General features: G+C 51.4%; 1 protein-coding gene across 11 annotated transcripts in view; it reads left to right on the top strand.

The window, feature by feature from the left end:
- The window catches only part of TACC2 (transforming acidic coiled-coil containing protein 2), a 251,580-nt gene that overhangs the window by 130,944 nt on the left and 99,902 nt on the right, over window positions 1–20,734 (top strand). For all 11 annotated transcript variants that reach the window (XR_010341737.1, XM_064373782.1, XM_064373779.1 and 8 more), the window contains 2 exons: window positions 3,055–3,180; window positions 11,617–11,751. Coding sequence is in view for 10 of the 11 variants with exons in the window: in XM_064373782.1 (XP_064229852.1) it covers window positions 3,055–3,180; window positions 11,617–11,751 (261 nt within the window). In the remaining variant the exon portion in view is untranslated. The remainder of the gene's footprint in view (window positions 1–3,054; window positions 3,181–11,616; window positions 11,752–20,734) is intronic.

Genomic DNA, 20,734 nt, shown 5'->3' with positions numbered 1-20,734 from the left:
GTATGGGTGCACACATGTACTAGTCCAATTGTATTAAGAAAATAGTTTGTGGAAATTTACCTTGGACCACCCGCTCTCATTCATCTCAATGCCAAAGGCACTTTATGGCTGAACATTGGGTTGAAGCTTCAGGCTGATTCTTCTGCTTAGGATCAAGTCCCACTTCTCTGCCCTGGCCTTGTGATCTGTCTTCTGTCCCCCTTTCCTCCTCATGGTCCCTGCATTGTTTTTTTTTTTTTTGAGACAGAGTCTCCCTCTGTCACCCAGGCTAGAGTGCAGTGATGCAATCTTGGCTCACTACAACCTCTGCCTCTGCCTCTCAGGTTCAAGAGATTCTTGTGCTTCAGCCTCCCATAGCTGGGATTACAGGTGCATACCACCACACCCAGCTAATTTTTGTACTTTTAGTAGAGACTGGGTTTTACCATGTTGGCCAGGCTGGTCTCGAACTCCTGACCTCAAGTGACCTGCCATCCACCTTGGCATCCCAGAGTGCTGAGATTACACGTGTGAGCCACTGCACCCAGCTGGACTCCCCCTTCTTTATCTATACTCTAGTTGCAGTGACTTTTTGCAGTTCTTCTAGAATACCAAACTCCTTCCTGATTCAGGGCTTTCAATATGTGGCTCCCTGAACGGGGATAGGGCTGAGGGTAGGGGTATACTCTTCCTTTCTTAAGCTTTAAAACTTTTTCTAGAGACAGGGTCTCACTATGTTGCCCAGGGTGGTCTTCGACTTCTGGCCTCAAGTGATCCTCTAGCCTCAGCCTCCCCAAAGTGTTGGGATTACAAGCGTGAGCCACCGTGCCCAGCCCCTCCTCCTTCCTCACTCTTCAACCTTTGGGACAAAGCCATGTGTGGAGATTAAGAGCATGACTCCTGGGGTCAGGCTTGGGTTTGTATCCTGGTTCTGCCACTTACCTGCTGTGTAACCTTGGACAAACTGCTCAGCCTCTCTCTGCCTTACTTTTTACATCTGTAAAATGTGTTTAATAATAGTATCCAGGCCGGGCGCGGTGGCTCATGCCTATAATCCCAGCACTTTGGGAGGCCGAGGCGGGTGGATCACGAGGTCAAGAGATCGAGACCATCCTGGTCAACATGGTGAAACCCCGTCTCTACTAAAAATACAAAAAATTAGCTGGGCATGGTGGCGCGTGCCTGTAGTCCCAGCTACTCGGGAGGCTGAGGCAGGAGAATTGCCTGAACCCAGGAGGCGGAGGTTGCGGTGAGCCGAGATCGCGCCATTGCACTCCAGCCTGGGTAACAAGAGCGAAACTCCGTCTCAAAAAAAAAAAAATAATAGTATCCACCTCATAAGGGTTGTTATGAGGATCAAATACAGTGCTTAGAACAGTTCCTGGCACGTAGTAAGCACCAGGAAACATTCATTGTTACTGAGCTGGCCTCAGCATGCTCACCACACTGCAAGAAAGTTTTCCACAGCCCCTACTGTGGGCCAAGAGCTCTCGGTTTGTATTCTCATGACCACCTGCTCCTTCCTTCTTAGCAGTTACTGCAGTTGCTACTAAATAAGCATTGTAGAAAAAACTCATCTGGGCCAGGCAAGGTGACGCATGACTGTGATCCCAGCATCTGGGGAGGCTGAAGTGGGAAGATCGCTTGAGCCTTGGAAGTTGAGGTTACAGTGAGCCATGATGGCGACACTGCATTTCAGCCGGGGTGACAGAGGGAGATCCTGTTTCAAAAAAAAACAAAAACAAAAACTGACCTTGCCTGAGGCTGTCCCGTGAGAGGTCCCATGAAGGCAGGTACCACTGCTCTCTTGTTCACAGCAGAGAATTGGTTTTCAATAAGGGTCTGCTCAAGGAGTGGGAAGAATAGTCCTGCTACTTACGCCTACAGAGCAGAGTTCATCAGAAATTCCCTCGGGGACTTCCCCGACGAAAGGATAGGGTAACTGACTACAAGACAATGGGTGTCTGAGGACTGGGCCTCGTCCAGCATCCCGAGCCAGCCTGTGCTTGGAGGTTGCAGACTCTCTCAGTCCCTGAAGGACCAGGGTGATTTTTAAATTTCTAAATCATAATAGATGAAAGCTTATAAAATATAATTAAGGCTGGATGTGGCAGTTCATGCCTGTAATCCCAACACTTTGGGAGGCCGAGGCAGGTGGATCACCTGAGGTTAGGAGTTCGAGGCCAACCTGACCAACATGGCAAAACCCCATCTCTACTAAAAATACAAAAATTAGCTGGGCATGGTGGCGGGCACCTGTAATCCCAGCTACTCAGGAGGCTGAGACATGAGAACAGCTTGAACCTGGGAGGCAGAGGTTGCAGTGAGCTGAGATTGATTGTAACATTGTATTCCAGCCTGAGCGACAGCGTGAGACTCTGTCTCAACAACAATAACGATATATATATAAATTTATATATTTTTATATATTTATATAAATATATAAATTTATATGTTATGTATACATATTTATATACATATAAATATTCATATATGTATATATATATAAATGAATTACTAGAAAAAAGAAGTGAAACTCAAGGCCAGGGTTTCTCAACCTTGGCATTATTGATGTTCTGGGCCACATAGTCCTTTGTCTTGGGGACTGTCCTGTGTGTGGTCGGATGTTGAACCTGTCCTTTTACGATTAGATTTAACAGACGTGAACATAGTCTATCAAATTGCTACAAAGGGGCCAGGCGCAGTTGCTCACACCTGTAATCCCGGCACTTTGGGAGACTAAGGTGAGTGGATCACTTGAACTCAGGAGTTTGAGACCAGCCTGGCCAACATGGTGAAACCCCATCTGTACCAGAAATCCAAGAATACAAAAATTAGCCAGGTGATGCGTGCCTGTAATTCCAGCCACTTGGGATAGACTGGTGATAATCTTGTCACAGACAAGATTTAGCATAGACTGGTGACAGACCCTGCTTTGAGCAGCACCAAACTCATCCCTCAAGAAAGGGAAACTGAGGCCCTGGTCAGGATCCAGTTAGCAGTGTGCTGTTAAAACACATTTAAAACTCATAGGAATATTTCTGAGTTTCGGTCCTTTCCCTTTTCTCTCCCCAGTTCACCTGTGGCAGATGATGTCATCCAGCCAGCTGTCCCCACAGACCCGGAAAACCCATCCTTAGCTGCCTCTTCCCACCACGGTGATGTTGTCGGCCAGGTCTCTACGGATCTGACAGCCCAGAGGTACGCTGGGGGCCCTGGAGCTGGTGGTGAGACCCTAGGTGCAATCCCTGAGGCTGCCTCCCTCCCCTGTCCCCTCTTCTCTCCTGCAGTTTCACCCCCTCTGCGCACACATGCAGGGTATGCACACCTATCCTGAACAGGTGTGTGCCAGGGCTGGGGCCTCTTCTTGTGACCTTAGGAATGATCTGAGACACTAGGAGACTAGGAGACTAGGGTCTCCCCCAACCCGGCCCCCAGCACATACAAGGGGCATTTTAGAGATTTTCCCACGTGGCCTTCAGGGTCCCCATTTGAAACGGACGTCCTCCAGGAGAGAGAAGGGGCTGTTTCTTTTTCAGGAAATGCTCAAGTTAGCTGTCTTCTGGTCTCCTGGGGCAGAGCTGGATTCACTGCTCATTTTCTTTCATTTCTTGGTGGCAGTCAGAGAAGAGGGTCAGCAGCACATGGCAGAGGAGCCAGGGACCTGGGTCCCCGCCCCTGCCCTTCTGCCATGTCACCTCCCACCAGCCTCCCTTCTCCTTGCTCTTCACACCCCAGCAACCCCACACTGATCACAGTTCTCCATCTACATTGTGCTTGGCCTGGATTCAGACTTCACTGCTCCCACTGCCTGCAAACTTGGCATTGAACCTGGGCTTTTCCAGAATCAGCCTCAGGGTCAGCTCAGATGCCCATATATGCACACAAGTACACATGTCTGCCTCTACATGTCTCTACACACATGTACACATCCACATGTCTCTATACACACATGTACACATCCACATGTCTCTATACACACATGTACACATCCACATGTCTCTATACACACATGTACACATCCACATGTCTCTATACACACATGTACACATCCACATGTCTCTATACGCATGTACACATATATGCCCCATGTCTTTATACACACGTACACATGTATGCCCCATGTCTTTATACACGCGTACACATGTATGCCCCCACATGTCTGTCTCTATACACACGTGTCTATATGTGTGTGTCTGTGAATATACATACACACATTTTAATTTCTGTTCAGATCAGTGAAACAACTGCTTTTGCCTAACATTGCACAGTGCTGGCAAAGCCATGGTGATTGGGACAGATATTGCCCCTTTCTTCCCAGAACTCATGACCCAGTGGCCCTTCCTCTAAGAAGCCTTCTCCCCACTCTGGAAGAAACCTGCCTCTGAATTCCTCCAGTCACTTGTCATGCCCCTATGTCACTGCCCTCCACAGATTCTCGTAAATGACCCATATCTAATTCCGTCTCCTTTGCTGGACTGGGAACTCCTGGAGGGAGGAACTGGTCACCTGTCATCTCTGGAACCGCAGTAGCCAGGATGGCATTGGGCAGGCCCTGGAGGAATGGTGGTGACTTAAACCAGATGAGGGAGGACAGGGACCTAGGGGCCAGCCTCTGCTGACCCCCTTCCTTGGGGTACAGGTGGGCAGCTGACAGAACCAAGACACCTATTTAAAACTAGGAGGAGGTGCCTGGTGAGAGAGAAGGCAGAGAACAGGATAGACGGGACGGGAAGCTGCAGTCCAGAAGTGATATTCCAGGGCAGCCGTGCACTGATGTAGAATTTTAGATGTTTCTTTTACAGGTAGGAGTCAGCCATAGTTCTTACTTACGTGTGAATTTAACTTAAAGGAAAAACCCTAGCTGGGGACGAAGGTCCCAACACTCAGAAAGTGTACAGAAGTTTCCAGTGAGAAGTGGGGCACCCCTTTCTGTCTCTCCTATTCCTCCCCCTCTCTGTCCCATTTGGCTCCCTTGACCACCACCGTTTTAGGAAGACGCAGGGGCCTCTGGCCGCAGTCAGTGGGACACACCCTCCCTTGGCAAAGCCTGGAAGGGCGCTGAGATCACTCTCACCCAGTGCTCCCGTCTGTTGGGAGATGCAGGGGCAAGAGGAGGCTCTGAGCAGAGGATGGCGCTGGACTTGGCGGGATGACTCTTGAGAACTGCAGTCCAGCGGGGGGTGTGATGGGTGCTTCTGAAGGCCCCTCCCAAGCTGGAAACTGTTTTTTTTTTAATTTTTATTAATTTATTTATTTTTATGAGATGGAGTCTCACTCTGTAGCCCAGGCTGGAGTGCAGTGGTGCGATCTTGGCTCACTGCAACCTCCACCTCCCAGGTTCAAGCGATTCTCCTGCCTCAGCCTCCCGAGTAGCTGGGACTACAGGCGCGAGCCACCACACCCAGCTAATTTTTGTATTTTTAGTAGAGATGGGGTTTCACCATGTTGGCCAGGATGGTCTTGATCTCTTGACCTCGTGATTCTCCCACCTTGGCCTCCCAAAGTTCTGGGATTATAGGCGTGAGCCACTGCGCCCAGCTGAGTGTGTGTTTTAAGTGACTTGTCCCAGGCCCCATAGTAGGTGAGTGGCGCATGATCTTATGGCTCCTTTTGCCTGGACGCTTCCCACGTTCCAGGAGCCATGCTGGTATGTTTCACTGAGCGTCTCCATAAATCCTCATGCCATCTGTAGAAGGTAGGAGCTGCTGTCATGGCTGCCATTTCACAGTTGAGCAGACTGAGGCTCAGATGTTAACATGCTCCAGGACACAGCTAGTAAGTGCAGAGCCGGGACTGCAGCAGCTCTGGCCCAGCTGCCCACCTGTGTTCTGAAACCTCCAGGGGCAGAGCTGTGGGAGAGCCGGGCTTCCTGAGACACCATGTCCTGGGGCTCCGCCTGCATCCGTGGTCTCTCTGTAGTCCAAGGAAGGTAATACGTGAGGCAATGCAGTTGTGTTACCATAACCCTGACCACGAGTGGCCACAGAATACAGGAAGGGACCAGTGGCTAAGCAGAGATGTCAGTGCTGAGAACTTGGCCAGCTTCTTGGCTTTATCTCCTCATGGAAAGACTCAGAACGTGGGGCAGAATGCAGACATGATTAAAACCTAACCTAGGGAAGTATTTGAGTAAGGAATGAGCAATTTTGGTGCCTTGTCGTTGTTACCGAATATTTATCCAGAGTTGTGTTGTTGTGTTGTTTTTACTGGATTGGTAGAAAAGAGATAGTTCTGTTAAGACCAAGGATTGGGCCGGGTGCTGTGGCTCACGACGGTAATCCCAGCACTTTGGGAGGCCAAGGCAGGTGAATCACCTGAGGTCAGGAATTTGAGACCAGCCTGGCCAACATGGCGAAATCTCATCTCTACTAAAAATACCAAAAAAATTAGCTGCCCGTGGTGGCGGGCACCTGTAATCCCAGCTACTGGGGAAGCTGAGGCAGAAGAATCGCTTTAACCCGGGAGGTGGAGGTTGCAGTGAGCCAAGATCGCACCATTGCACTCCAGCCTGGGTGACAAGAGTCTTGTCAAAGACTCAAAAAAACTCAAACTCAGTCTCAAAAAAACGAACAAACAAAAACTGAATGAAAAAGTGGAGGAATTATTTTTAATTTAGAAAGTGGATCTCCCAAAAGTCTTCTCTGAATAACAGAATTCCTTTGTACCCTTTAGAGGGTACTTTGACATTCATGAATCAAATCTGTCAAGCCAGCACCCAGCGTGCTGAGTAAATTGGGGTGCACCTCTGTACTTCTTCAGAGCCTTCGAGTTTCCAGTGTCTGGCTGGCTGCTGTTGGGTTGAACCACATGAATTGCCACGCTGGCAATCGTCAAACATTGAGAATTTCATATGGTTTACACCAGCGCAAGATTCCGTTCTTGTTCTGGTTTCTCATGGTTCTTGAGCTGCTTTATCTGTACAGGTAGATTTTGACTTTCTGAATAATCTTGGATATCCAAGATCAGTCTCCTTTTATCCCTTGTCTCTCCACCCCTGAGCTTCTGTAAACCAGGGCTCATCCCCAGACTGTTCAGGGCATAAGGAAGCCTTGCCCCTGGGCAGAGGGCCCACAGAGCTGCTGCTGATGACCAAGCATGGGGATCCATAACTTGGACGATCCAAGCCAGACCAAAGCCTTGCCTATGGTTTTGGGATGGTGTTTATCACTTTTCCCTTGGTGAATATTTTCCTTCCTGCTCAAGTTTTGCTTGGGTCAAGTTTGAAAATAACATCCCTCCTCTGAGCACAGGCTCATGCCGTGAAGGTAAAGTGGATAGACGTGTGCCGGGGAAGAACTGACCAGCCAGTTCAGGGTTAACTGCGCAGGCGCCCAGCGCCCACTGGAAATCTGCAAATCAGCTTGTTTGGGGCTGCTCACGCTTTCACGTGGACTGGCTGGTGCTCGAATGCCATTGAATCTTACCAGCGACCAGAAATGTCTGGATGTGCCTGCCTCGAAGTTTCCAGCCAATTCACAAGCACCTCTCAGCACCTTCTGATTTGGGCTTTGGGGCTTTTCAGTGGCTGCCTCTGACAGATGCCTGTTCTATCTGCCATTACTGAGTCTCATTTTACCAAGTCCCAGGCCTCCGTGGGACTGGCTGTCCGGCGTTTGTATCCACCAAGCCTGGCTCTCCAAACCCACAGTTTTTACAGCACTTTCCTCTTTGCAGTTTGCATCTCACTTTCAGCATGACCTGAGTCTTTGGCCTTAACGCTCGCCCTATTATGTGATATCAGATGCACTTGGGGATTGGGAAGAAAAAAATCAGAAGGCCTGGGAGGAAGGGCCATTGTGCTAAATGCCTTCCAGATGGCGATGCGAAATGGGAGATAAGGTGCTGTCGCCCATCTGCCCAACAGGACCATGTGTTCGGCCTGTACCTTGGGGGTTGTTATCACCCTCCCGTGACGGGCCGGGCCACTCTGGTGTTAGTCCTTGCCCAAGGGCTTAACTTAGCAGCTCCAGCCGATCTCTGAAGTGAAACGTGCTGTCAGTTCAGTGAGGGATCTGCCCAGAACTCGAAAGCCCCGAGCAGGGAATCAAAGGCCACCAGCTGCTGACAGTGTCTCACTGCGGCCAGACCTGCAGGGCCGTCGTCGGGCTGAAGGTGAACCCTGGAGCGACGTCTGTGTGGCTGGAGACCGCAGCCTCATGGTCAGTGGGACCAATGACCAGTTGTTTGTGAGGATCTTAGCAAGGTCCTTAGTCAGGGATAGCAAATTCTCCTGATCCATCGTCTCTGGTCCATTGGAAGTGGTTCCCTAGGGATCTATGTTGAGATGGATTCTGAGTTCTTGTCCAGCTGGGCTTAGCAGGAAAGAACGTCTTAGTCAGTAACTCGTGGCTATCTGCTAAAAGTGTGGTTGTTTATATTGCTGTCAACTCTGTCCTAAACCAAAAGAAACAGCAGGTTGAATTTAAATCAATACATCCTTCCTCTTCCAAAAATATAAGTGCTCTACATGAATTTGAATTCAGCTTCTTCGTCCTTCCAATAAGGTCTGGAATACGCTGATGAACTCCTTCAATGGAAAAAGGCCTCCCAGACGTTTAACCCAGGCTGGCTTCCCGGGGGAGGAAGACAGTGAGATAACACTAGCAGGTAGAATGAGACCACAGAAAGCGTGGACCCCATGTCAGTGCCCTGCCCTCTCTGGGCCGGGTTTGGCAGCTGTCTGGAAGGTTCCACAAAGGCCTGGGATTGGTCCTGGGCATGTGTTAAGGGCCTGACTTCTGAGAACAATGTCTTTAAGAGAAGTCACTGCTGGTCATAGGAGGCTTGAACGCAGACGGGAGCTCACCCGGGTTATGGGCGAGGAGCTGGCTGCTGCTACCTGCTTGCTCGCTCTGCTGGGACAGCGTCGCCCTCTGGCAGCTCAGGGGAAGTTCCATGGACACTGTCTGTCTCCTCAAGGGCCAGCTTCCGGATGCCATGGGAAGTCAGGGAGGGCTCCAATGGAAGGACCTGATCAGAACTGGAGTTGGGTCATTCTGGTGGCTCTGGGGTCTTGGATCTGAGGGGACAAAACAGAAAGCAGGCACAGCAGGGTACTCAGGAGTCCTCAGAGAGGACAGATTCCAGAAGGAGAAGGAGGTGACTCAGCAGGAAGGAGTGATGAGGGGCAGGGGAAGAGAGAACCGGAAGTCAGTGCCTGGGCCTGGCGGGCTGGTGGTGCCACTTCCAAGCTGGGAAAATTGTGGGAGGAAGAGGAGGGTCAGGAGGGAAGAGGAGGCGTTCTGTGGGGCCCAGGAGGTGTCTGTGGGGGCCCACGTGTTAGCGCTGGAACTGGGATGGTGAGTCACTGAGTGTTTCCTGGTGGGAGCCTGACCTCCTTGGCCCCTGGGTATGAGCCAACAGGCGTGGCAGAGGGGGAGGCTCCTTTCTTAAATGAGCTGTTGAGTCACACTTGTTTGGTGCCTTTGGCTAATGGGACCCGGCTGGCGCAGGAAGGGCGTGCCCATGGCAGTTGGGGCCAACAGAGGGAAGGGAGGAAGGAGCAGCCAGGTGGCCCCTCAGGAGCAGGAGCAGCTGTGGGTGTTCAGGGCAGGCGGGGAGCTTGGTGAGTGAACCTCGGTTGTGCTGCCCCAGGGCGTTCTCAGAGATGGAGCAGGGAATGGATTTGTAGCCTGGGGCCTCTGCATCAGATCCCAGGACTGTCAGCTGTCACAGAGCTGGCCTTGCTGTGATTACAGCAGGCCATAGATCTACAGTGGCACCTCCCCTCCCCTCCCCTCCCCTCCCCTCCCCTCCCCTCTCCTCCCCTCCCCTCCTCTCGCCTCTGCCACTGTTTTCCAAGACAGAGATCCTTCCTTGCAGTTTGATAAACAGTACCTTAAAGTCACAGAACCACACGCAGAACCACCTTTCCTCAGTTTGCATTAAACTAAGTAAAATCTTGGTGGGAAGTGTGTGGTGGAGGGAGGAGCGCACCAGTGTAGTGTCTGGAGAAAGGGACGTGTTGGGCTAGTAGCTTGCGTTTGTAAGTGTTGGACCAGCAGCTTGTGTTTGTACGTGGTCCGTTTGCTGATTATGAAACATGTTGGCCTCCAACATGTCGGCCTCCAAAGTGCAAAATAGCTCTTGTAAGGAGCCCCTTGTAGTTTGCATTATTCATTTTGAATCATTCTTGTACAAAATAATTAATTTCAGCCACTGCCCAAATTGTTAGAAATGAAAGTTTGACAAAGGAGGCCAGTCACTCCGTCTGCAAACCCACTTTGCTCTTTTGCTGGGTTTCGTCCAAGCCCTTGTAACTTTTGTTCGCCCACAGACTGCCCTGCTCTAGGCTTTCCTAGGTCGTTACTCCCTGGGCTCTGTTTTTCTCTGTTTGTGGGACCCCGAGGGAGCAGGCAGCGTGGGTCCAGCCCTGGCTCTGCTCCCACGCTGTGGGCGGCCTGGCCTGGGGCTGGGATCCTGGGGTGGAGGTGGCAGATGTGTCCCCTGCCTTCGTGGAGCTCTGAGGCCAGGGCAGTAAGGGGCTGGGCAGTGCCTGCTGGACCTGCAGAATCTGCTAAGCTGTGACTGGACTTAGGGGCAAGACTGAGAGTCCTCTGTCCAGTGTGCAGTGTGGGCTCCCATGGCAGCTGCCCTTCAGACCAGGGTGCTAGCCTCTCGGGTGGCCCTCGAGAAGATGGAGTGGGCAGACGTAGCAGCCCAGAAGCCCATGCACCCTGGACTCCTGCAATCTGGGAGCTCCCTGCGGTGTTTACCCCCAGAGGGAAGCAGTGATCCCTCACTGCAAGGGCTGTGACACCACAAACCCCAGCTACCCACTCAAGCTGGGTTTCAGGCCCTCGGTGCTGAGCCCTGTATTCCAGCCTGGCCACCCCAAGACACCTTCAGCCCGGCCAGCCCCGCTGTGGACAGGAGCAGGGATGGCTGGAGAGGCTGGGAGGGCACCACCCTGAAAGCTGTTCGCTGGTTTCAGTCTGAGGAAGCCATTGCTAGCCTTGATTTTTGCCAATGGGGAAAACCAGAACCTCTTCTGCACACCAAGCCTGTGCCTTTTGGCTTTTGTGGGGAGTGGTCTCCTCTGCTATCCCGAGAGGCCGTTGTGGTTCCCCAGATGTCCAGCAGGGGGCTCTCGCTCCCTGCCCGAGGGCCACACTCCGCTCCGAAACGCGTTCCTCCCGCAGGACACAGGCGGCCCAGCTGGGCCGGGCAGGTTCCAGGATTACCCATCAGCCCTTTCCTCTGGATTTTTCTCAGCCTTGGGATTTGTGGGCAAAGTCCGGGGAATTTGTACAATTGTATTTTAGTTCTCACCTCATAGAGTTCCACTGCCTATCAAAAACGAATAGAAATCATCATACAGAAGTCCTCTCCTCTAAACAGAAATCAAACTAGGAAACTCACATGGCATGTCCCGGACACCTGAGATGCCTCTGTTAAAGGAACCCGGTTCTGCAGGAGCCTAAGGAGGGAGGAGCTTAAGGGCCTGGCCTGGGAGCCGCTGCGTTGCCGCCACAGGCCAGGCTGTGTAGACGGGAGGCCTGGGTGAGGAAACCGGGTTTTAAAGAGTCCATTCCATGTGTGGGCGGGTGGGTTGGGTGGGGTGAGTAGGGCCTGATGAACGTGCCATTAATGACCCCAGCCCCATGTGGAATAATTCCCTCATTGTGTCCCCAGCACCTCCCCAGCTGCTGCCCACGTGGGTCCCGCTCCCTCGGCTGCAGAACACACAGCTTCACCTTCTGCCCTCGCTGGTGACGGAGTAGACGCTTCCAGTCCCTCCTGCCCAGATCTGGCCAAGGACCACAGCAGGTATTGCGCAAGCCCCCTCCTCCGCAGCTGCCCCCAGAGAGCAGGGGTCTGGTGGTCTCTGCCCCCTGGGTCGTGGGGTGAGCTGCATTTTGGATGGTGCCAACAAGGTGGTGACCGTTTGGCCCTGTGAGACCATGTCTCTGATCATTTGGGCTGTAGCGGATCTCAAGGTTACCCTTGCCCACCTGCTTCTCATGTCACGCGCGGCGGGAAGCATGGTGTGAGCGAGCGTGTTAGGGTTCTGCAGAGAAACAGAGCCAATAGAATGGATGGATAGATGGATGGATGGATGATCTGTACGTGTATGTATTTATATGTGTGTGTGTATATATATACACATATATATGCAGAGAGAGGGATTTATTTTAAGGAATTGGCTCATGTGACTGTGGGGGCTGGCAAGTCTGAAATCATGCAGGGTAGGCTGGCAGGCTGGAGAGCAGGGAAGAGCTGATGTAGCAGAGCCCCAAGGCCATCTGCTGGCAGAATTCCCTCTTCCTTGGGGGAGATCAGTCCTTTTCCTTTAAGGCCTTCAACTGATGGGATGAGGTCCACCCACATTATAGGAGGTAATCTGCTTTACTCAAAATCTACTGATTCAGATATTAATCTCATCTAAAAAAATATCTTGACAGTGAAATTGAGACAGGTTAGATCAAATATCTGGGTTCAGTGGACAAGCCAAGTTGATGCATAATGTGAATGATTAGGGCAAGTATGTGAAACTCCTGTTTCCATGCAAGCAATTGATTTTGATTATAAATCATTAAAGCCTCCTCAAGAGCATTCTTAAGCAGTATTTTGCGGAGAGCCAAATGCACCTGGGTGTGCTATCAGGCCTCTGTCCTCAGGGAGTTCCTGCTGGCTGGAACACACAGTGCTGAAAGCTAGGCCATGGTAGAGGGCAAGAATAAAAGAGGTGCCCAAAGGGTAGATGACCAACTGCCAAACCAGAGTGTCCAAAAGTAGTAGATAAATCAGAGGAAGGGAAAATTGCTGCATGCAGATGAGATTCTGGAACGTGGGGTAATAGTAGGATGGGCCCAGAGCTGGACCAGAGTCTGTCTTATCTGGATGATGCCATCCAGAGCATTAAACTCTTCTCTGTCCTGTATCTCCTGGCATCTCCCTGCAGCTCTGTTGGTCCTGAGTCGCAGAGGGACTTTCCATCTTTCAGACTGTTGTTGGCAGAGCAGAAACATTCATTCCACCCCTCTTGGATCCACTGCAGTGCCTCGTCTACTGTAATCCTTGGCCCAAGGACAAGGAAATGTATGGGAGGTCTGCTTTTCTGCTGGTGAGATAGCACAAGCAGAGGTTGGGGAGCAGGAACATCCCCAGGTGTTTGGGGAAACACCCTTGGTTTGCCTTGGACATAATAGTTGCTCAACAAAAATGTGTTGGAGAAAGGAATACAATTACTCTTCTCAAATATTCTGCCCCTCATGTTTTTATAAAGGTAGACATAAATCCACCATATGACCCAGCAATCACACTTTTAGATATTTACCTATGAAAGATGAAAATATATGTCTACCTAAAAACTCGTATGCATGTATTCTTCATAATTGCCCCAAATTTGAAACAACCCAGATATCTATCCACTGGTGAAAGGGTCAACATTGTGGTATGTCTATGCTAAGGAATATTACTTACCCATCAAAAAGGAACAAGCTACTGATTTCTGCAACTAAATTGATGAATCTTAAATGCATTAGGCTAAGTGAGAAAGGCTGGACTCAAAAGACTTCATTCTACATGATTCCATCTAAGAGAGATTCTGGAAAAGGCAAACCAATAAGAAATGGAAAACAGATCCGTGGGTGCCAGGGGCTGGGATTTGTATTGATTACAAATAGGCATGAGAGATCTTTGTGGGAGTGATGGAAATGTTTTGTAAAATTTGTGGAACTATATACCTAAAAAGTGAATTTTACTATTTTTTGGTATGTAAGTTATACCTCATTTTTTTTTTTAAAGAAGCTTATCCAAGGGCTAGAGTAGATTTCTAATGAAATCTAAAATAAAAACTTCAACCTCCAGACCTTTTACTGATGCAATCTTGGACTCAGAGAGCATCCCTGATGCCTCCTGGCACCAGCAGACGTAAGTGGTACCCATTTGCTCTGTGTCCTTCATTCCTGAGGTCAGCTGGGCTCATGGCTCTCAACCTGTCATAGAGGGCACACTGGGTGATCTCACCTTTAGCCCTGGAGCCTGCTGTATATGGGTTGCTTCTGAATTTCATTCATTTACACATCTGAGCATTCAGCAGCATGCTTGGGGTTACTCTGGGCCAATCACTGTGCTAGGGACAGGACACAGAGGTCCGGAAGACAGGCACCGTCCTGCCCTTGAGGAGCATCCAGTGCTGGAGAAGACAGATTTGGAGCGATCAGTTACTGGGGGAGAAGTGCAGCCCGCTGGGTGGATGCGACCCACAACCTCACTTAGTCTGGGTAACTGAGGATGGCTTCCCAGGGAAGCAACTGAGAGCTTAAGCTGACTGTGTTTATGCATGGGCTGGACTGGGGGTGCTGAAGATGCTGGGGAGAGAATAGATGTTGCTGAGGAGGAACAGCACGTGCCTGGACCCAGAGGGAAGAGAAGGCAGAGCAGGGGAGCCCAATTGAAAGGAGAGCAAGGTGGCCCAGTGGGCAGGGCCAGGTGGCCGCCACGCAGTGGGTGGCAGGAAGGACTGAGGACTTTATCTTTTGTTTCCTTTGATAGAATTTTTTTATTAATAGGTTTTTTAAAATTATAGTTTAGATTTACAGAAAGATTGAGAAGACAGTGTCGAAAGCTCCCATTTATCCAAGCACACAGTTTCTGTTATTAACATCTTACTGATAGTAAGGTAATTTGGTACAATTACTAAACCATTATTGGTTGGGTGTGGTGACTCAGGCTTGTAATCCCAGAACTTTAGGAGGCCTAGGTAGGCAGATCACATGAGGTCAGGAGTTCAAGACCAGCCTGGCCAACATGGGGAAACCCTGTCTCTACGAAAAATACAAAAATATTAGCTGGATGTGGTGGCAGGCGCCTGTAATCTCAGCTACTTGGAATACTGAGGCACAGAATTGCTTGAACCTGGGAAGTGGAGGTTGCAGTGAGCCGAGATTGCGCTATTGCACTCCAGCTTGGGTAATAGAGCAAGGCTCCGTCTCAAAAAAAAAAAATCGTTATTGATATATTGATACATCTTTATTATAATAATTAAAGTCTATAGTTGCTATGGTTTGAGTATTTGTCGCCTCCAAAACTCATGTTGAAACAACCCCCAACATGGCAGTATTGAGAGGTGAGGCCTTTAAGAGGTGATTGGGTCATGAAGCTCCGCACTCATGAATGGGTTAATCCATTCATAGATTAATGGATTGCTGGATTGTTATGGGAGTGGGACTGGTGGCTTTATAGGAAGAGGAAGAAAGACCTGAGCTAGCACACTCAGCCCCCTCATTATAGGATGCCCTGCACCACCTCCAGACTCTGCAGAGTCCCCACCAGCAAGAAGGCCCTCACCAGATGCGGCCCCTTGACCTTTGACTTCTCAGACTCCGTAACTGTAAGAAATCAACTGCTTTTCTTAATAAGTCATCCAGTTTCAGGTATTCTGTTATAAGCAATAGAAAATGGACTACGACAATAGCTGATACACGTTTCCTTAGTTTTTCCCTAATGTCCTTTTTCTGTTCCCGGATCCCATCCAGGACACCACATTTCCATTTTGTTTCTGTAGCTGCCTCTTGGCTGTGGCAGTCTCTTCTTAGACTTGCCTTGTTTTTGATGACCTTGACAGTTTGGAGGAGTTCTGGTCAGGTATTTCGTAGGATGCCCCGCTATTGGAATTTGTCTGATGCTCTTCTCATGATTGGACTGGGCCTGTGGGTTTTGGGAGAAAGAACAGAGATCAAGTGCCATTTTCATCACATCCTGTCGAGGGCACATACCATCAACGTGACATACCACTGCTGACATTGACCTCAGTTGCTTGGCTGAGGTCGTGTTTGTTGGGTGTCTCCACTGTACAGTTATTTTTTTTTTAATGAGACAGAGTCCCCCTCTGTTGCCCAGGCTAGAGTCCAGTGGTGCAATCTCCACTTACTGCAACCCCCTCCCCCGAGGCTCAAGCAATTCTCCTGCCTCAGCCTCCTTAGTAACTGGAATTACAGGCTCCTGCCACCACACCCAGCTATTTTTGTATTTGTAGTGAAGTCAGGGTTTCATCATGTTGGCCAAGCTCCCAACCTCAAGTGATCCTCCCGCCTCGGCCTCCCACAGTGCTGGGATTACAGGCGTGAGCCACTGCACCTGGCCAAGTTCCTTTTTTTTTTTTAACCCCTTTCAGTACTACAGTCTGTGGAAGAAAGTTACTACGTGCACGCTTAAGGGGTGGAGAGTTGCCCTCCTCCGCTAGAGCATCTACAGAAATTATTAGAGTTTTTCTGCACTGGAGATTTGTCTCTTCCATTTATTATTCAATCATGTATTTATATCTGCGTGGACTCCTGGATATTTGTTTTATTCTGTGGGTCATAATCCAATACTACATTGTTTCATTGCTCCATTGTAGCAGCTTTGGTCATGGGCTCCTTGGGCTTTCTTTTAAGAGCGTCCGGAAGCCCCAAGGCCGTAAGTGATATGATGGGATTTGCATTGTTAGCGATCTGGCTGGCTGCCTGCCCAGGCAGGAGTGGTTTTAGGATTGAGGCCCCATTTCCTGGGGCTCCCGGACAGCTGTGGTTCTATCATTGTCTTCAGTGTAGTTTCCACCTCAACTCTCGCCACAGCTGCTTTCAGCCATGGGGCCGTGCCCTGGATCCAGGGAGCCAATAAACTGTTTCTCCCCTTCGGATGAGTTCCTGGAGGTTTTCAAAGCAAGTTTCCACAGATGTAAGGTTGAACATTTTATTTCACTGAAATGGAAGTCATTATTCACCCAGCCTGGGCCAGAATTTTATTATTATTATTTTTTGAGACGGAGTTTCGCTCTTGTAGCCCAGGCTGGAGTGCAGTGGCGCAATCTCGTCTCACTGCAACTTCTGTCTCCCAGGTTTAAGCGATTCTTCTGCCTCAGCCTCCCGAATAGCTGGGATTACAGGCACCCACCACCATGCCTGGCTAGCTTTTGTATTTTTAGTGGAGATGGGATTTCACCATGTCGGTCAGGCTGGTCTCAAACTCCTGACCTCAGATGATCCGACTGCCTTGGCCTCCCAAAGTGCTGGGACTACAGGCGTGAGCCACCATGCCCAGCCCTGAGCCAGAATTCGAGGTCCTGGTTGGACTCATGATTTGGAAGTGCATCCTCCCTGGGTTCCCACCTCCAGCCAGGCATCTCCTGCTGGAGCCAGCACGCCTTCTGGGTGTTAAGCGCAGGCAGCTGCAGTGCTGGCCACATCTGTGGCTTTTTCTTCTCTCTTTGGGCTTGGAGGGGAGCAGCGACGCTGTGAGACCTGCTGCAGTAACTAAGAAAGCCCAGGGCACTTCTTACAGAATCGACAGATGCTCTGTTCTTGCAAACATGCTGGGTGACTTCCTGCTGCCTCTTCCTGCTTCTCATGGCTGCTTGGAAATGATGACACAATCCCACATTTCCAGTGCAAATGGCTTTTCTCCAGGAGTTCTCACACTCCCCTCCCCCATGCTCATTGGTAATCATTAGGCCACAGGCCTTGGGGAGAACAGATGTGACTTCGAGAGGGAGAAAAGAGAGGTTCTGGGAAGGAGAGAGAGCTTTGAGTCTCTGCCTCCTACCCTGCCTGGGAGGGAGACCATCGCTGCCACGACTACGCTTCTGCTGGGACTTGTTTCTTCGCCAGCATAGCCTCCTGAGCCTTGTGGGGTCAGCAGGTCACCCTGACATTTCCAGAGCTGTCAGCTCTTTGGAGAGCTGTTTGAGGCTGAGGCCAGGCGAGGGGTCTGATAATAAAAATTTCCAGAAATAGAAGTTGAGAAGGCTCACCTCACCAAGGCCACCACAGCTGACCTCTGGGGGCTTGTGGCAAAGAGCCTGGAGTGTGGGACATGAGCTGAGAGGGGTGTGAGCTGCGCAAATGGTATCTCTCTTCAGGGCTGGCCTCTCACTCCCTGCTGCGGACAGCTGGCCCCTAGGAATTGGTGACTTGGAAACTTGGTCAAGGGCTGTCTGGTTGGCCCTGGGAGAAATGGGTCGGGAGAAGCAGCTGAGCTTCTTGAGGGAGGAAGTTGGATCCCTGGTCCTGGGGCAGGATGCCCAGGAGACAGCACCCTTGAGAAATGCTGGCCCGAGCTATGGCCTGTGGGGGCTGCGGCCGTGGCTCTTCAGGCTTTCGGGTGAGACGCCCCCATGCTCCTGGCCCACTCGCCTTGGGCAGCCTGACCCAAATTGCTCCCTTCCCTCTGTCAACACTTCCCCAAGACCTGAGAGCTTTTCCTGCTCAGGAGGGAAGGGCAGAAACCCCTCGTTCCCTCCACCCAAGTTAGAGAAGTGCACCCCTTGGAAAACACCATGTATCTTCGCACTGGAGCCCGTTCGCCAGCCTGCTCTGCACGCAGCACTTGGCGAAGTAGGTGGGGTCCGGATGAGCCTCTCTGTCTCACCGGGGAAAAGGGCTGGGTTGTCGGGCTGAGGGTCTCTGCGGTCTCGTGGCATCGTGGCTTGGTTACAGAGGCCAAGTTTCCATTGTTCTCTTGCCTCTAAGGCCCACTGGGTCCAGGGCAGACTGAGCATAACTACACTGAGCCGTGTTGCCGGCCAGTGAGACACTCAGAGGCATCGATGGGTCCCCTGGGTCCTGCTCAGTCTCCTGAATGTGAGCTGCAGTGGGGCAGGTGCTGGGCCACCCTGGCTTCAGCCTGAAGAGCAAGAGCAGAGGTCATCAGTTAGAAGGTGGCCCCTCAGTCCCGTGGGCCCAGCTCGGCAGTTCTTTTACTTCTTCTGGGAGGGGAGGGGAAGGAGAGGCGGAGGAGGCAGCAGGGCTCCTCGGCCCTCCTCTGGGGGCACAGCTGGGAGAAGCTGCAAAGCTTCAGCTTGTGACGCCATCTGGGCTGCAGTCCCACGGCCCCTAGAGCAGCCTAGAAGGGTCCCACCCTGAAGTGGGGCTCTGGGAGGAGCAGATGGGGCTCAGGGAAGGGCAGGAGTCTGTGAGGGCGTGGCCAGATGTGCTCAGCACTGCAGTGCTGGGTGGAAGGCTCCAGGGCGGTGTGGGGGCCCTGCTTGCCCCAAATAGGAGCAGCCAAGGCTAGGAGCCCACCCCCTTCCCCCAGCATGGCGGCCCAGGGATGGCCCTCGGCTGCCACTGGATGGTTTTAGGTGCTTCCGCTCCAGGAGGCTGCTTTCCTTCCAAGCCAAGTGCATGCTCTCAAGCCCTCAGACCCAGTGGATGTGCAGAAAGAGGGGTGGCCGGGAGACGACTGTTTACAGGCTGCCCCAAAAGGAGGTGGAGAAATAGACCCCCAAACCAAGGGAGGCAGGGCTCTGGGAGGCACGGTGGGATGGGATGTGGCACCAGCATGTGCGGCTCAGGACCCCTCCATGCCTGAGTGCCGTGCCCATGTTGATGAGTCAGTTTCTTTAATACTTCACTGGCAGGACATGCTGAGCGCGGGAGTCTAGGTGGAGTCACGCAGCCTTCCTGGGTCCTCTCTTCTGCTTTGTGTGCATTTTTTGATCCTGCCAGCCTGCCAGCCTCTCAGCAGATACATCCTGGTTGATTCTGTGCCATGGACTATTCATAATGTGGCACAGGGGACAGAGCATGAAGTTGGAAAGACATGCCCCTTGGCCTGTTGACCAGCTGTGTGATGTGGGGTAAGTTACTTGACTACTCTGAGCCTTGGTTATGCCTCCTTAGGTTGAAGTTAGTAGTACCCACCTCTTGGGGGTTACTGTGAGTAGTAAATGTATATGAAGACTATATCTCAGTGTTTGACAAGAGGCATTGAATTAACACCAACCCCGCCCCCTGCCCCCCAACTCCAGCTTCCAGCAGTGATGGGGAAAAGGAGGCAGAGACAGCTGCTCTGGAAACAGAACAATACAACATGATAAACTCTCCCAACTGAGCTGAGAACAAAAGACTCAAGACAAGAGCACCTGACTCTGCCTGGAGAAGCTGGGAAGGCTTCCCAGAGGAGGCAGCATCGCCAGTGAGTTTTGCAGCATGACTAGGTGTTTGCTGAGGGTAAAGAAGGGCAAAAGTGCTTCAGGGAGGAGGAACCGAACGTGCCAAAGCTTGGGGCTGCGGCGAGGCCCGGAAGGTTCAGGCAGCGGGTCAGTGGGGAGCGACTGGAGGGAGGTGTGGCGGTCTGGTGTTGATCCTCAGCCGATTCGGAGGGGCCTACAGCTGGACTGGGGAGTTTGCTGGTGCCCAAGAAGTGTGAAGAAACGTGTCCTCTTTTCAAGCAGAAGAGAGTCAGGATGGAATTTAGTTTGGGGAAATGCCTGTGGTAGCGAGGAGGAGGGTGGATAGAGGAGAGGCCAGAGGTCATAGGGCCATGTAGAGGCTGTTACTGTGGTCCTCGGGGGAGCCTGAGCTAAAGCAGTGGCTGTGGGGATGGAGAGGATCTGGGTCTGTCTTTGTGGCTTGCATTCATTCATTCACTCACCAACATTTAATGAGCATCTGCTGTATGCAATGCTGAAGGCAGGTGCTGGGGATACAGTGGTGACCCTGTAATGTGGGCCACACTATGAGGGTGACACTGCAGAGGTGTCTACTCCAGGCTGGGCTATGACCCTGGGCAGGGGCTTGCTGGGACAAGTTGCCCAGGGCCTCAGGCTCAGCACCAGCATTTCCTCCCCTTCCTGCTCAAGGCTGGGGCCCAGGGCCAGAGGGTGCAGTTCCCCCACGTGATTCCACCAACATGGACACCCTGGAGTATTCTCCTGGGCTAAGAGGCAAAGGATGGTGGGTCTTTGTGGGGATGATTTGCCCACCTTGTGCCCCACCTCGGCGTCCCTGCCCCTGTCTCTGTCTAAATACTCATCTCGCTGAGC

This window comes from Aotus nancymaae, unplaced genomic scaffold (assembly GCF_030222135.1).
Source record: "Aotus nancymaae isolate 86718 unplaced genomic scaffold, 86718_ANA_hifiasm-v0.15.2.pri h1tg000010l, whole genome shotgun sequence".
In the NCBI taxonomy this organism is placed as follows: Eukaryota; Metazoa; Chordata; class Mammalia; order Primates; family Aotidae; genus Aotus; species Aotus nancymaae.
This window is presented reverse-complemented; position numbering and strand designations above follow the sequence as displayed.